Source organism: Dermacentor variabilis, chromosome 2 (assembly GCF_050947875.1).
Source record: "Dermacentor variabilis isolate Ectoservices chromosome 2, ASM5094787v1, whole genome shotgun sequence".
In the NCBI taxonomy this organism is placed as follows: domain Eukaryota; kingdom Metazoa; phylum Arthropoda; class Arachnida; order Ixodida; family Ixodidae; genus Dermacentor; species Dermacentor variabilis.
In genome coordinates this window covers 12,117,448-12,133,841 of record NC_134569.1, presented here as the reverse complement: position 1 = coordinate 12,133,841, position 16,394 = coordinate 12,117,448, and the positions used below count along the sequence as shown (strand labels likewise).

The 16,394-nt window shown below is 44.7% G+C and overlaps 2 protein-coding genes across 3 annotated transcripts in view; one reads left to right on the top strand and one right to left on the bottom strand.

The window, feature by feature from the left end:
* Positions 1-201: 201 nt before the first annotated feature.
* Positions 202-1,608, bottom strand: LOC142571354 (alpha/beta hydrolase domain-containing protein 17B). The gene has a single exon (XM_075679632.1). It carries the CDS (start codon positions 1,468-1,470, stop codon positions 595-597), a length of 876 nt encoding a protein of 291 aa, XP_075535747.1. The 5' UTR covers positions 1,471-1,608; the 3' UTR covers positions 202-594.
* Positions 1,609-1,856: 248 nt separating this feature from the next.
* wwk (anoctamin 8 white walker) overlaps positions 1,857-16,394 on the top strand; it is a 78,126-nt gene continuing 63,588 nt past the window's right edge. The window contains exons 1-4 of one of the 2 annotated variants that reach the window (XM_075679630.1): positions 1,857-2,647; positions 3,514-3,730; positions 6,743-6,987; positions 15,927-16,043. In XM_075679630.1, coding sequence (XP_075535745.1) covers positions 2,599-2,647; positions 3,514-3,730; positions 6,743-6,987; positions 15,927-16,043 — 628 coding nt within the window. In that variant the 5' untranslated portion in view covers positions 1,857-2,598. The remainder of the gene's footprint in view (positions 2,648-3,513; positions 3,731-6,742; positions 6,988-15,926; positions 16,044-16,394) is intronic. The other variant, XM_075679631.1, reaches the window with a different exon arrangement.

The following is a 16,394-nucleotide window of genomic DNA, read 5'->3' as shown; positions in this document are numbered from 1 at the left end:
TATAATTCTATGTGGCTCCCATTTATACAGACTGTAGTACCATCTCCTGATTGCAATCATGTATATAACGTGTGCTGGCCTTGCCAGGCACCCATGCAGTACTTCCACAAGAGTTGCAACATAAGCAAACGCGCGTCAGACACGTTACACTATGCAATCGGGACAGCCCAGAAGAAGGCGCATGTGACGGCCACCATAGCATCATTTTCCTGCCCTCTTTTTATTTACTGGTGTCGCAAAAGGCAGCGGGAAACAATACAAGGGATACCTAAAACATCGCACAGCTCGAAAAAGACAAAAAGAGAAGGCATCAAGTTGTGAAACGACTATGTACAAGCATTACACAGCTCAATTTCCCGCCCCCCCTCCCCCCCAAAAAAAAGAAACTTACCCCAAAAGTTCTCACCGCGGAGGGGCACGTAAGTAACAAGCTCAACGCGAGTCTTGTGCAGACAAACACGTCGTCGCGCACACGAGACGGCAGCAGTTCATTATACGTCGTGTCCATGACAGGCAGGCGCACATGCGAGTGCACAAACACCGGCGGAGCAGCTGCTACTGTTCAGGGGTCTCCTCGAGGCCCCTCGGGGCTGGTCAGTTGAGCAGTTCAACCGAGACAAACTGCTTGAGGCGCTCGAGGTACTGGCCGTACAGCTCGACATCGTTGTGGCCGGCACCTTCGACCCACAGCGGCTCGACGGCGCGCGGGCAGCGCTCGTACATCGCAAGCCCGTGTGAGAAGTCGATCACTTCATCCTCGGTACCGTGTATGACAAGCACGGGCGACGAGACCTTGGAGATCTTATCGATGCTGGGGAAAGCGTCGAAGAACCACGTCCGCTTGGTGTTTGGAAAGGCGACGCGCATGCCGGACATGAGCGGCGAGTGGAGAATAACTGCGCCCACCTCGTAGCGCGAAGCTAGGTCCACCGTGGGCACCGTGCCGATGCTCTGGCCGTAAAGGATTATATTCTCGGGGCTGATACCGTACCGGGTTCGCAGTGCCTGCCAGGCTGCGTCGATGTCGGCGTATAGGTTTTTTTCGGACGGCTTGCCCGTGCTCACGCCGTAGCCAGAGTAGTCGTAGCTGAATATGTTGCAGTTTATGCGCGAACCGAGACCAAGGTAGAAGCTGCTCATCTGTCCCAGGTCGATGGCATTGCCGTGGCTGAAGAGCACTGTGAAGCGGGCTGCGGCTGAGCAGCGCACGAACATGCAAGCCAGTCGGTTGCCCCTCGAAGTGCGCGTGTAAAACACCTCGATCGTCTCGAGCTCCCGCTGCGTGTACTGCCACTCGGCGCGCTCGCTGAGACTCAGCGTGTACTTGGTACCGGTCTCGTCTGGCACCAGCGAGTACGTCGGCTCCGGCGGCAGGAACGCCAGCTTGGCCGCGATCCGCGCTGGGAAGGGCGGACAGCAGAACAGGCAGCACAGCTCGCTCAGTGATAGGCCGTTCATTTCGCGCGGCATGGGGCCTCGGCGCGTTGTGGCTATGCTTGCATGACAACCACCAGGCCCTCGGAGCGCGGCCCAGGATCACAAAAAGGGTACGCAAAGATGACAGCTCGTCGCCCTCCCACCGATGTGCTCCCTGTGCTCCCACCATTCAAGGTGACGTCATGGGGAAACCGCGGTGCCGCCGTCTTGCGTCAACCTACAAGAACAATAACAGTTCTGTTCACCTTTCACTCCGCGATGTGAACTTCATGACCCGCGAGCTTAATTACAGCAGTACGTAAAAATGCGGATGGACGAAAATAATTTTGTAGAAACGTGGTTTTCCATTACGCACAGTTGGCACGGTAGAGCTTTGTATGGAGAAATGTGAAAACAAAACGCGAGATAGAACAAAGGCCCTCTTTACCCTCTTTAGCCCTTAGGCGCCACCTGCTGCACAGTATGGCACAGAAAGAGCCCGTTTCCGAGAAGGAACTGCGAGACAGGAAGCGCCGAACATCCGCTGAAATTAGTTTATTGTTTATTCGTACTTGCTGTAAACAAAAGGCCGCCATACGTCAGGGCGCTGAGGCTTTAAGCCAGGCGCACGTCCGTACTTGTGCATTAGTGCGAACTTGTGCGTTGTTGTTTTGAAACAGCTGATTAAAACAGCGACATGCTGATACACCGCTGACACCGCCGATGCATGGCGAGGTGCCGTGAATGACGTGTCTGCGTGCTTGACCCAGTTTGCAACAGTGCTCACAAGGAGTGCAAGAAAAAAGTGTTTCAATGGGCCATGACTACAGAAGCTGCTGAAGTTTCCATGTGGATTACACGCGGTCGATAGATTTCTTGCATCAGGAGGAAAAAAAGGAGAGAGAGAGAGAGAGAGACGACTATGGAGGTGCCATGCACAGAGTTTCCTAGGAAACTCTATGGTGCCATGAATGCGGATGGTTGGCCGCAGTTGCAGTAAAAGTCGTGGCAAGCGTTTCGGCTTGTTTGCCTCGTGGAGTACTTATCAGTGCCCATCGCAGACTGTTGCCGCTTGTACCTAAAATGGAGTGTTGAGAGCTCAATGAACAGAGGAAAAGGCTAACGCCTCCTCCACTGGGCCAGCGCCTCACAGGGCCAGCCAGACGTCGTCTGCTCGCATATATGGAGTCGTATCGACAGAAGCGGAGAGACGCTTTCCGATTGCTGTCAGGTCTGTCCTAGGTCTTACTTTCTCTCTTGTAAACTCTTGATGTGCGTGCAGCCACCGTTCTTCACGAACTTTGTTTGCTCCCCGACATGTTGCATCGTTTAGAAATCCGAGTGGTGTCGAGCGCTCTTTTTTAAAAGCAGCTGGCGCTTTACGGAAAGCATACTCCTTTTTTTGCGATAGGAATGGGAGAGTCGCTACACATAGTCGCGTTTACTCGTTGCCGGCGTTTTCTTGTGTTGTTTTTAACGCACCATAACAGGAAGTTCCTTCACAGAGACGAGTCAATTCATCAGTTCTCTTCCAAGTTAAGCAGCTCTTCGCGAATATAAACTAATGAATGGCGTTTACCTAAAACACCAAATAAGCACATACCATGGGACGTATTCGGTCACTTTCGTTAGTATCACTTTCAGTGCACGCTTATTGGCTGGTTGAGCACTACGTCATGCGAAAGCGATAGTATCGCCGAAAGTGATCGTCTGAGAATACGTCCCCATATCGGAGGAAGATTGCCAAAATTCAGTCAAGTGAAATTCCTCCTGAGATATGTGGCTTAATTTGGTGCTCTGTAATAGTACTGCCCCCCTCCCCCCCACGAAATCGCCAGTAATGTAACCTGATTTTTGTGGGGGGAGGAGGGCATACTGGTACACACAGGTTTGCACCCAATGTGCACCTCCCTGGCTACGTCCCTGCAAGTCATTGCCTTCGACAGCCATAAACACGAAGTGGATGAAAGAGCCAGAGAAATATTTGCTTTAGCAGAGCTTGCATTCCTTGCACAAAGTTAGAGCTGCATGATCTTGCAGCTAGTACTACCTGCTTAAGCGACACCAGCAAAGTATAAATGGTCATTTTCACACCAGCGGGGCGCCTTGTGGGCCGCCGTTGGCGTCTGTTCCAGAGGACCCCACAGCAAGAAGGCGATCTGGTGCTGACATTCTCAGCTAATACAGATGCTTCAGTGGTGTCATGGTTTCAGGAACGGCTGCACAGAAAGGTTCCTCAGCTCATTGTCCAGCTCTGTCGCCACCCACAAATGGGTCAAGCTGCTCTCTACTGCAGTCCTGCCGCTGAGCACCTGTGAGTCTGCATGCTTGGCCTATACTGTGACTGCTTGCTCTAATAAAAGTAGTTCATTTGTTTCACATTAATATGAATGAGGCTCAAGCTTGTACTCCATTTTAATTTTGTATTCATTAATTCCTTTCTGATGGTGATGCATTCATGTTATTAAATTGCGAAACAGCAATCACTATCTGCAAGGGTTATATTGAGAGGCTGGATTATAGGCAGATGTCTATTGTTCCCACTCATCAGGGCCCCACCATTTTGATGTATAAGCACAAATTATGGGTTAAGAAGTGGTTTAGTGCTGACTTTACAGTGTCTGTAAGTGCCTATTTTGGTCATCCGTGCCTGCGAATACCCTTTTCTGTGTTTTGTGCCTATATATGCCTTTTTTTACTTTAGCACCTGAAAATACTTTTTCGGAGCGCTCATTGTTTTTCGGATGTGTGATCGGTTACTTCTTTCCACAGGATCTTTCCCCACTGGCTGATGATGTTGGTAATGGAAATACACTTGGCAGTGTGACACAGAAAATGAGTGGTGCCGTACCAAACATTCTTTTCCAGGGTGTGCACACACTTGAACAGGAACAGGGTTAAGGGTTCCCTTTATGCCTGCACTAGAGTTGCAGCAAAAAAGATGACGTCTAGTTGCCACTAGTATTTCCTAGAGGTAGTAAATTGTTGCTGTTAGAATATAATGGAGCACACAATTTACACGAACACTAAGCCGTTGTTCTAAACAGATAAGCAGCAGTATAAGAACGGATGGTCCTTGTAAATTTTTGAGCTAGTATTTGTAAACAGTAGTACTTGCAATAAAAAATTCAGTGATGCGAGAGAAATGCGCTGGGTATTGCGTCACACCTATTTGAGGTCCTGGATCCGTGATTTAAACTGTGGTCACCATATTTCAAAGGGTTGTTTAGGTGCTCACTTGACACATGTTCTGCCTCTTTGAGGAGTGAAGTGCAACTGACGGTGATCCGGAGCAGACCACCCTCAGTATCAGCACATGCGCACACGTGCACGCATGCACACGCACTCTTCTAAGCTCTTCTATCCCCTCTCTGCCTCTACCACGTGACCGGCTGCCTGCACTTCACACACATGCATATGCACTTTTTTCACTTTGACACTTGTAATGCTAATGCATTAAAAATGTCTTTACTTATTAGGATGGAGGAAAATATCGCCATGCTCGTCTATTCACAGTAGGGAGTCCAAACTGCCCTCCCAGATGTAAGCATGTGATATGAGGTGCCATTCAACCGTGTTTATAGGCTGTCATTGTCTTGAACGCTGACTTTGGCTTGGGTGGCATGATGATATCTGATGTTTGTTGTAGCTAGGCAGTTCCAGAGTATGTGAGATGTGTCCACGGGAAGTTACTGCACTTGGGAGTTGGAGCTTGTGTGAGGGGTCCACCCACTGCAGAGCGGAGGAGTTACCTACGCTCGCATGCTTTTTTTGTGTATAGCTTATTCTCTCTCTCTCTTACAGTACACATGCATTGATGCATGTTACGTGCGCTCACATTATTCATTGTAACTGTAGTAATTCAGTAACGTAGTAGTAGTTGTGCATTGTTCATCTATTTAAACGAAATGAAGTGGCCACCAAAAACAGGATATTGCAGTTGTCGTGGCCTCAAAGCCTTGAAATTTGTCTTCAGCATCTTTGGTTTTCCTGCGTTTCAGTTTGTTTCCTTGCTTTGTTCAACAAATAAATGAATCTAGCAGTATTGAAAATAAGTGAAATGTTAGGAAGGACTAGACTTAGAAATAAAAGGCAATTTGGTATTGGTATAATTACTACTAAATTAATTTGAGGGTAGTGTAACATTTCCAAGTTATAGTTCAGTGCATAATTAGCTTGCTTTGGAAATTATGGAATTCCTGCAAATATTAGAAGGCATGAACAAATTTATCAGCCTCCAGAAATTCACAGACCACCATGGCCGGGGTTGTGCTGCTGAGCACAAGGTCATGGTTTTGATTTCCGTTCGCTGCAGCTGCATTCAAGAGGAGGCAGAATACTCGTGCCGAAGTATTAGGTGCATGCTGAAGAACTCTGGAGAGAATTATACAGAACTCATGGGAACAAATTGTAGAGTGTGTTTACGTGACTTATTTGTAAATATGCGCTAAAAACAACCTGGCATGCATTTGCAATCTCCGTTTGTCGAAATCAGTATGTCGAAAAACACTTAATTTATGAAGCAGAATGCATACAAAAATTATTCGTCAGATTCATATACTCAGATTACTCGAGGCAGTCTAGTGGTTTGGGTTTGCTCACGAGGGCAAACTTGCAACCACTTTCACAACGAACAATAATTTTTTAGACTAAAATTTCTTTATCGCTTATACTATGGACACTTCAATATACCATGCTCTCATAATTGCATGAACCTTTGAAGCTCTCATAGAGACTGAATCATTGAGTATCAATTCATCAACCCTTAAAAGTCGTGTTAATGCCCACGAGTACTCCCTTTCTCCGTTGACCATCTCTCATTGGAATAATCTACTAAAAATTGCTGTGTGTTGTGATACCATAGATACCTTTGTAAACTACATCCAATGTATTCAATTCACATTGAGAAATTTTACCATTGCCAAATATTACGGAAAAACTAGCTGTGTCATCTTTGTAAACAAAACCTGTTCATGTATCTACTCCTGCATGGGCTGTGATGGGCCAACAGTATACTAAAAAACGAAAAAAGAACCCTAGATTGTCAAAATTAATGTGGAGCCCTCTCCTCTCTACTTGGGTACTCTCATAACCTGTCTTGCTTTGGAATGATACCCTCCCCCCCCCTCACCACCACACACACACAAATCAATCATCAATTAGTCTAGGGTTCCATGTCATTGAGGTTGTACTGTGGGCATTGTGGAGGAGGAATTATTAAGGAGAAGGATGCATAAAAATTTGAAATTTCAATGTTGCCTTCAAAACCTAGCAATCTCACACATGCAAATGACTTTCTCTTTTTTTTTTTCACTGCCATGTGGAGGCTCCTACGTGGGGCCGAGGAGTTGCGGCTGCGCAAGCGCTTGCGCCCAGAGTGGGGTGGGGGCCACCGAGAGTTCACTTGTGCCGAGCAAGACTGCTTTGAAGGGAGCGGCCAGCTTAGTGGCCAGGAGCGGCAACGGGTGATGCTGCACTGGCTGCGGGAGGCACTGCGTGCCTCTGGGCCAGGGGACCATCCGGGCCCACCATCAGGGCATCGAACACCTTGCCTCGAGGGCCAGTGTCTCGGTAGGAGACTGCTCTGCACCTACACATTGAATGGGCACTTGTAAGAGCAGTGAAATCTGCGTCAGCTTAGAGTGGGGAAGCATTATTTCAAGCGCTCAAACCTGGTTATAAGGAAGTCACATGTGACACGGAATTACGTTCATTATCTCCAATATGTTATTAGGACATATTTGTTGCATGCTGATATCAGTGAGAAGCATGCTAGATTTACTTTATTATATCTGATAATTCTTTATATGATTTTATTTGTGTGGAAAAACACTAGCTGCTGACTACTAGCATATAAAATAGAATAAAATAAGAGCCTAAGTTTCACTCCTCGAATTTTATGTCCAAACCACATTCATGAATTTCAAAGTATTTTCACTAACTGTTCAGGCCATCTTTTATGTAGAAAAGAATTCTGATAGCCTGCTAGAAAAAGTGTTTTGTTTCTTTAGGACACTATGTGGACACGTGCTTATCAATAAACTACTACCTAGACCTGAGAAGACACTGTCCATGACATGAAGAGTTACTGTGCAAATGCAAACTTCAGTATGTGTGGCATTACCACCAATATTTTCATTCTTTTTGTCTTTTCTGGCTCACAAGACCTCTACTCACAGTAATACTGATTTTCTTGGTATTGTAGAATCCCCAAATATGAATACATTTGTCTTAATTAAAGCACTTAGAGTCAAATATGGCATCATCCTTTCTTGTGACGGCTGATGGAGGTAGAATTTCATTCAGAGTGAAGCTAGTTCTTCTTAAATGTATTCTCGCTGTACCTCTGTGTCCTTTAGTTAGGTTTGTCACTCGGGAGTGTCATGAGTGGTGCCTTAATTGAAAAGTCTATATTCAGTGTATTCTGCTAGTACTAAACATGGGAGCCAAAGCTTTGAGGATAATTAAACAAACTTGAATAGAAGCTATGTACTCTATAATGAACAATGTAATAGGCATAATGTTACCTAGTAGTATACAGCAGTATGAGTAGCATAAATTTTAGCTGAAGATAAGAATAGGTAGAGCTGGCAGGTCATCTATAGCATAAAACAGATAACCAGTGGTTTGTTAGAGTAAGAAAATGTCATCCAGTGGAAGGGAAAGGCAATATATAACTTCAATAGAATGAAATTCTTGATATAACGAAGTATTTAACCTTTCATAACCTCTCGTTCATAGAACACCATGTATTTAGAACCTCAACATAACGAAGCGTGTTTCTATTCAATTTCAATATAACGAAATTTCACTGCCGCCCCAAACGAATGCCGAGACAATGAATGGAAACTTCCGCGGACGCAGATGGTCAAATGATTGAATCACAAGCAGCTGCATGCTAACGGCACCTCTCAAATAGTGCGTGGCGCGACCAAAGCGACCATGGAAGTGGAGCCGCATCAGGTTCAGCGTAAAGTGCAATAAGATCCTATCGCGCCCCGCGCACTGTGTTTTAGGTGCGAGTGGAAGTTGTTGGTATGCATTATCTAATCGCGCAAATGACAACGGACGAAGAAAGAAACACACAGGACAACGTCCGTTGTCGTTTGCGCGGTTACGTAATGCATTCCAACACCGAACACCAACCAGCCCGGTTAAATACGAGTGAAAGTGTGCGAGGGTGAGACAAGAAAGATGGTGGCTTCACGAGTGCCGCCTTCCCACGCGAGCAAAGGGAAATAGGGGAGGGGGGCGTGGGGAGCGGTGGGTACATTTCATTCTATTGAAGTTATATATTGCCTTTCCCTTCCACTAGTTTTGAAGTGAGGGAAGCTCGCAGTAAAATTGAGTATGAAGAACGGCTGAGGAATATGGAAGAAAGTAAATGGGCTGGGAGAGTGTTCAGGTATCTGTACAGGAAAAACATTGATTCACAGTGGAGGAAAAGAACCAGGAAGCCTACTAGCAAGTATGCGGCCTGTAGGGTGGACAACACAGCAACAAAGAAGGTCAAGCGGAAAGTCAGAGAGGCTGAATTAATCTCATGGGTGGCGGCAATGGAAAAGAAACCTGCCATGAGTAACTAATTAAGAGGAAAAAACGAAATCAGGAAATCAGGAAAGAAACCATTTATGATAACTCAAAGGGAAGCTCATTACTTTTTGAAGCGAGATCGGGATGCCTTAGAACACGCACCTATAAAGCGAGATATAAGAAGGAAGGAGAAGCATGTGCTTGCTGTGGTAAAGCTAGGGAAACTACGGAGCATGTTTTATTATAATGTGAAGACGTCTACCCAGCGGTCGATTTAGGCATCACTGGCCTCCTTGAAGCCCTTGGGTTCAGAGGGAGCAGTGGTAAAGCAAACATATCCGCAATAGACATTAGTAAGAGGCGACTGGAGGATTGGTGGAAGAAAAGTAGGGAAACGACAAAAGACGGAGACGTACAAAAGCACAGTTCGCAATAGGGGATCAGAAAATTTGGGCGTGGTAGTTCATAGTGTTTTTTTTTTCTTTTTCATTGTTTAACATAGGTAGGATATTAGGCAGTATAGTAGCAAGAGCTTGGTGGCGCAACCCACCACCCTGTTCCAAAGGGGACGCTCATAATATCCATCCATCCATCCATCCAAGTTGGTGCGCGTCTAAATTTCTGGCGCGCCGCGTCTCGGCCGTGGCTGCGCATGGCTGTAAGCGCGGCTGAGCGCATACGCAGCCGCGCGCCCTGCTTCAGAGGTAATCTGCCACGTGTGCAAAGAGGGGGCATGCCGGGACGGCGTGTCACCATGTAAGCTGTCTTGCAACGCGTTTAGTATTGGAGGTTGCGTAATCTCAAGTTTCGGTGACCCATTGAAGCAAGAGGCGGACGAAGCATTCACTCCCCGCTGCCGGCGCTTTTCCCGATAGCGTGTTCCCACTGCGGGCGACACTGTCAGCCACGTCTGGCTTCGCTTAATTCGTAGCGCCGAGAAGATGTCAAGTACGTGGCACGAAACCGTATCATTCGCCGCTGACTCCCAAATTAATCAAAATGAATTGTTTTCTCATTCACATTTGCTTTTTTCGATTGCCCGATAATTCAGCAAATTTTGCGGCCCCTTTTCATATTTAAGAAAAATCTATCAGTGACTCTACTTATTTGCACAAAAGGTCGAATTTCAATACAAAGATATTTCGATATAACAAAGCAAAGTGCCGATTTTACCAACTTCGTTATATCAAGGTTTAACTGTATATGCAGGTTTTCACGGTATCATGGCACAACTTCTGAAGAAAGCTAGCGTGAAATGAGATCTATTTAATGGTAAGGAAGAAACCACTCTTCTCCCAATGTTCACTGGGCACAGCTTCATTACTGTTGACATCAACAAATCCGATCTCTTTAATAGCTACTTACAATCTGTTTATTTTGTGCCCTTGCCACAGGTTCCGGTTAGGATTTCTTGTGCTTATCTTTCGGACATGCCAAATCATTTCATATCGTATGAAGGTATAGTGAAATTGCTGACAGAGCTAAGGACCAACTCTGCAGCTGGTCCTGACCAAATTATATCTTTAAAATTTGATCGAGCTCTATTCACACCACAGTTATCCACGGAATGGAAAATTCCAACCTTCATCTCCATCCACAAAAGTGGCCCAAGGTGTAAAGTTTTCTATTACAGATCTATCACCTTAACAAGTGTGTGCTCCAAAACCGTGGAACATATCCTCTATTCACGCATATTCCATCACTTGGAAGCCAATAACTTATTTGTTCATTATCAGCATAGGCTTGAAACAAGCCTTTCCTGCATTACAGGATCAGGAAAATTTTTCACACAATATGGTTTCTTCATTTGATGGCTCATAACGAACTGACTGCATTGCATTAGATTTCAGGAAGACCTTCGATATAGTGCAACATTTCCTATTGCTCCTAAAGCTTTCTTACCTAGGCGTATCTGTCAATATGAATGAATGGGTGCTCAGTTGTCTGGTGGGTCATTCCTATAAGGTAGTACACTCGAACCTCATTATAATTAAATGAGACATAATGAAATAATGGGTGTAATGCAGTAAGCAAAATTCCTCCCGAAATCTCCATAGAGGTCTGTGTATTTAAAGCCTCGTTTTAACAAAATAATATTGTCTACCAATGAATATAACAAATTAGATTTGTCTCCCAAACCAAAAAACACCCAACTGTTGCGTAAGTGTATCGCTTTCCATGGGGTTCGGCACTTGTTCAGGGCGGCAGCTGAAAATTACCGCGTCTACTCTTCTGAATACGCTGGTCTTTTTCACCTTAGGGTGTAGCTGTGCACAAGCAGCACTTCGCTGGGCCTCTTCAGAGTTCCTCATCCTGGACTGTCCAAGACTGCCCGAGATGATGCACATGCAACGTGCATTGGCAGAGAGCACCACCTCGGGTAGTGCGAGATTGTCAGGGAGGGTGTCATAGTGTAAGACATAGAGGGTGTCCCAGCTAACTTTAGCCAGAGTTTAAAAATACGCAAATGCCATGTAGCTGGACGAAAACAAGGTAATGTTGTTTGCCGTCGCTTGGAGATGCTGAGCATTTGTTGCATTCTGCCTAATTACATAATTAGTCTTAATTAATAAACTTCTCAAATGTTATAATTAGATCGAAAGTGTCGATGAGAAAATTGTAGAGCAACATGAAAAACTCCTGATACAGCTTTCTGTTGCTCAATACGTGCTACATAAACGCGTTTTCCTGAGCGTGAAAGAAGCCCGCAAATACACGCGAGGAAATAAGATATATTGATTGATAGATTTATTGGTAATTCTTATTATTTTTCAAAATTTAAGTTATCTTTCACCTCAAGTTGACCTGTTACTTTAAGTATAATTATTATTTCTAAGTTGTTTTTATTTCTTCCTGTCTATGCAAGGCTGACAACTTTATTGCAGATTATTTTCTTTGATTTATGATCGGATTCTTTGGTAGCTTCGTTTACACATTTGCGTATACTTTTTTTTTGTTTATCATATCACCCGGCCCATCCCCAACAGTGGCTTAGTGCCATTGTACAAGGGAATAATAATAATAATAATAATAATAATAATAATAATAATAATAATAATAATAATAATAAAAACTGTGTGCCAGAATGTGCCATGCCTTTACGTCGCTTTGTACAAAAATGATTGAGCCATGCGGTGACAGCAGGTCACTGGTGGAGAAAGAAAGTCAGCCATGTTAGCAGTAGGAGCACCCGTCTGTCATTCAATTTGGGTTTCCTTTGAAGCGCCTGTTGCTATAGCAGTGACAGATTAAACCTTTTCTGCCTTGAAGCTGTGTTGTCCTGCTGAAAGATGGTCCCTGCCTTCAGAGGACCAACAGGCGCATGCCATTGGTAGTTTATCCGGTCGATTGTGCCCTTGCGAGTGTCCTCACCTAAACAGTATATATCTTACACTGTGGGGACAGCTAATTGAGGAAGCACACTATCTCGCTTCTTCACTAACTTTTCCCTCTCACTGTGGCACCCTGTGCAGGCAGGTGCAACTAGGCATTGCCATGGCCTCTGGAATCTCTGAGGCCACGTCCAAGCTATGCCCAGTTGCACCTGCTCATGTAAGCTGTGCCATGCTGCATGGCTATGCATGGCAGTGTGAAAGGTTAGTACATCCACTTGCCTTCTTTCTTCAGCATTGCAGCAGCCGTATGGGCAGTGCAGCAGCCGTGTAGGCTGGCAGCTAGCCCTGGCCTCCAAGGTGGCCTTGGTGCTGTGTCAATCTCAGAGGACACAAGCTGGCCGAGCAAAGCCAGCGCGATGAAGTTCACTGGCTTCCTCTATCGTACAGCGGAGTGCTGAGTTGTGCGCCACATGCTGCTCAACCACGATGAACACATCACAGTGTGCAAGCTGTTTTTATCGGCTGCATCGCCATTTCTCCAGTTTTACATGTAGAAAATGGAAAGTGTAAGCAAAAGGCCATCACACTGTAATAGAAGGCAGCTATCATAAAGGCTGTTACATCAGGTGCTAAGAAAACCTTGCCCGATGCCATAGCAACTGCATTGGATACCTTGCTTCCCTACAAATTATATAAATGCCACATCAACTCTTCATGATTCATGGTCATGGCATGAAAGTGTTATCAGCAGCGATGCACCTCGCACTTCCATTTTTTAATGTTAGTGTATGACGCGTCTGCTGGGTGTACATCTATGTGGCCCCAGTTTATCTTGTTTTAATTTCATGCTTTCCCCCTCTTTTGCATAGTACTTGTATGGTTTAAAATGTACCTTTACTACAATAATACCCTTAATGTAGTTTCTGTCTAAATAAATAAATACCAAATGCTTTGTTTCGCCCGTGAAAGCACTGAAAATGACCCATTTCATGCCATTCGCCTTTCCAAAGCCGCTCATCAGAGCCTTGCCATCTTGGCCTTGTTTGTAAGTGCATCTTTCCAGCTTGCTTTCTTGTCAAAAATGAGCCTTTAATGCAGATTCAGGAGAAAGCTACCTGGTTTTGTAGCATGGAATGTATATTTTTGCACTCCTTGTAGTTTTTTGCATTTTTCTCAGCGAACAACTTTTGCAAGATGCAAATTTTGGGAGCAGCATAGTCTATCTGCTACTCATTCAGTTCTTTTTTTTTTAAAGTTATTATTATTATTCTTTCTTTTTTTGTCTGAATGCTAGACTCATAGAGTGCAGAACCACTATGATATAGTCTTTTAGGACGTTTCAATATTTTTAAATCTCATAGAAATTGCCAGCACTAATTCACACTTGTGAAGTTGCAATTTTAGAATTTGATAACTTCGTATAAAATTTAGATACAAGCATTAAAATACCAAGTTGCATTCTTTAGATATTCTGAACCATACCTGCTTAATTTTAGCTTTCCTGCTGCAGTACCTTTATTGCAACTCACCTCCCTAATTTATAACACGAAGAATATATATATTTTTATTTACCCAGACAAAAAGCTACAGTCGGTTGCCTATATATTGAACACCTTTACTGCAAAATAACCTGTATAATGAATGGTTCTGTATGTCCCAGTCAAATGACTATCTTTCATATGTATTGTGAACACCTCTACAATGAGTACCAGTACGATGTATACCAGTGAAATAATGTGCCTGTACAACGAAGGAACTTAGGCGTCCTCGGCGGCTGATTTGTTGCTTTACAGCAAATGCATATAGCAGCACCGCCATCCATAGCTGCCATTGAACAGTGGTGTGCATAGGGAGTGCCAGTTGACAAAAAGAAAGAGACAGCACGGGAAGGCCCGAACTCTGGGGCGGTGTTCTTTGGCGATCACATTTGGAAATAGTTCTACTTTCATGAGACCCGACACTGGATGTGTCTGTGTATCTGACCTACGTTTCTGGTGATGTGCCAAGTTCACTGTTTTCAAATAGTGCCAAGAGTGCTATCTGCCATTTACTTTGACATATCCAGTGCCAAATCTTGCAAAATCTCACAAAAGTGAAACTTACTGCGGAACTTACCCCCCTTGCAGTAGCTATAATAGCAGTTAACTCCCCCGAATCCCTACGACAACATGATCTGCCCGGCACTGACTACTGACAATATAACCAAAATCACAAGAATGAGGTGAAGATTGACGAAGGCAGTAAAGGACAAACTAAGGATTTCTACAAGGGAGGCAATAGGTGCATTTGATACTCAGTGATGGTACCTTGCATCATTCTCACATTTTGCCAGGGAACATGTCATAAGGTCAGCTGCAGTAACACATTTCATCAGATGAAATGGGGAGCTGAAAATTATCGAGTTCTTTCATGAAGTATCTCTAGAATTTATTTTTGAATGAAGGTTTTCTTTTTCTAAGCACGCTTAACTGGTTCTATTGGAGTGGCACAGAGCACAATCTTAACTACGAAGTTACTACTATAATGAAGGATTTTGGAGGTCCAGAGTGCTTTGCTGTAATGGTGTTTGACGGTGATTGTTTATTTGCAATCAGCATACAAGATTAAATATTTGCTCAATGTCATGTTTCTAGAGGCAAATGACAAATGTTTCTCTCGGAACCCATGTACCATATTTTCCAGTGTATAAGTCATGGTTTTTCTCAGAATTTTTGGCAGTGCATATTATAGAACCATGCGACTTATATACAGTAAAAATTAGATTGGATGCTATGGCCATGCCCTTTGTATTGAGCAGGCATCAAATGGCACTCCACTGCGCTTAACCCTCTGCCATGCACAGCAAGTACACTTCATGGCACTCTTGCTTAAATGATATTGCGCAACATAAAAACGACACGGACGTGAAAGAAGACGACACACCAAGCGCAAACTTTCCTGTCGTCTTCTTTCACGTCCGTGTCGTTTTTATGTCGCGCAATATCATTTAAGCAATGGATTACCAACTTGCCCGGAATGCTGCTCTCATTCATGGCACCCGTTGCTGTTGTTGCTGTGCACTTCACATGTGTTGTCACAGCCTCACAAACTATGATGCCACATGCAAAGCAAAGTCAGCGAACTTACAAATGTTCAAGCTGTTCAAGCAAAATTCAAGCTGCGTGCAGTTGAATTTGCAGTGGAGCATAAAAGCCGAGCAGCAGGGAAGGAATTCGAAGTCAGCAAGAAAATGATCCAGCACCGGCGCAACACGTTCAGTGTGCTGCACCATAGAGCTATAAGATGACAGTGATGTGCCAGCGAAACTCCAACCTGAAGTAGCTGCACTGTTTGTGAGTGATTCGAAGGAGGACAACTTTGGTGGCTTTGACTGAACAGTCTCATGTACACTATCAATAGCATTGTTCATGCTATCGCAACAAAATACTTCTGAAAAGTATTGTCTAGACGTTGGAAGGGGCTTGCCCATGTGTGTCAGCACTGCCTACTGCGGGATGCATAGGCAGTGTATACAGTGTATACAGTGTATACAGGCAGTGGCTGGTGATGATGATCCGTGGTGCAATTTGATTGCTCATGAGAGCAAGAGCATTACCTGTCCTTGTTATCTATTGGGACTAATCTTGATCTTTCAATCTGCAGTGGAATGGTGCCTTGCAGAAGGCCTGCTCTGTCAGCTGGTGGCCCTACACTCTCCCAAGGAGTTAGACTGGCTCAAGAAACACTGGGTGCTAGCTTTCTTTTGGCAGCAGCCACTAGGTAAGGCTGACAGGGTCAGCATCTTTATGGCTCCTGGCATGCAGACCTCTGTTTACAAGTGGCTGCTGATTTCACTGTATAAGTGAAATATTTCTGTCATTTGATCTACCATTCTCATTTATGACTCCCTACTTCTTTTCCACTGGAGGTAGTAGTGCACAAGTTGTGCACAAGATTTATTGCGATAGCAATTACCTATACAGACACTAAAGGCGCATTCACACTGGCACAGTCACTGCAGCTGCCATGCCATCATAGGTGAGATGGCACACGCGTGGCCTATGCACTGTTTATTGGAATTCATGTGATCTCCTGTGGCTGCAAAGTTGTGGGAGCAACAGCAAAGACAAG

Excerpts from the sequence above, each read along its gene's own strand:
- LOC142571354 (XM_075679632.1), bottom strand. The coding sequence starts at position 1,470 with ATGCCGCGCGAAATGAACGGCCTATCACTGAGCGAGCTGTGCTGCCTG.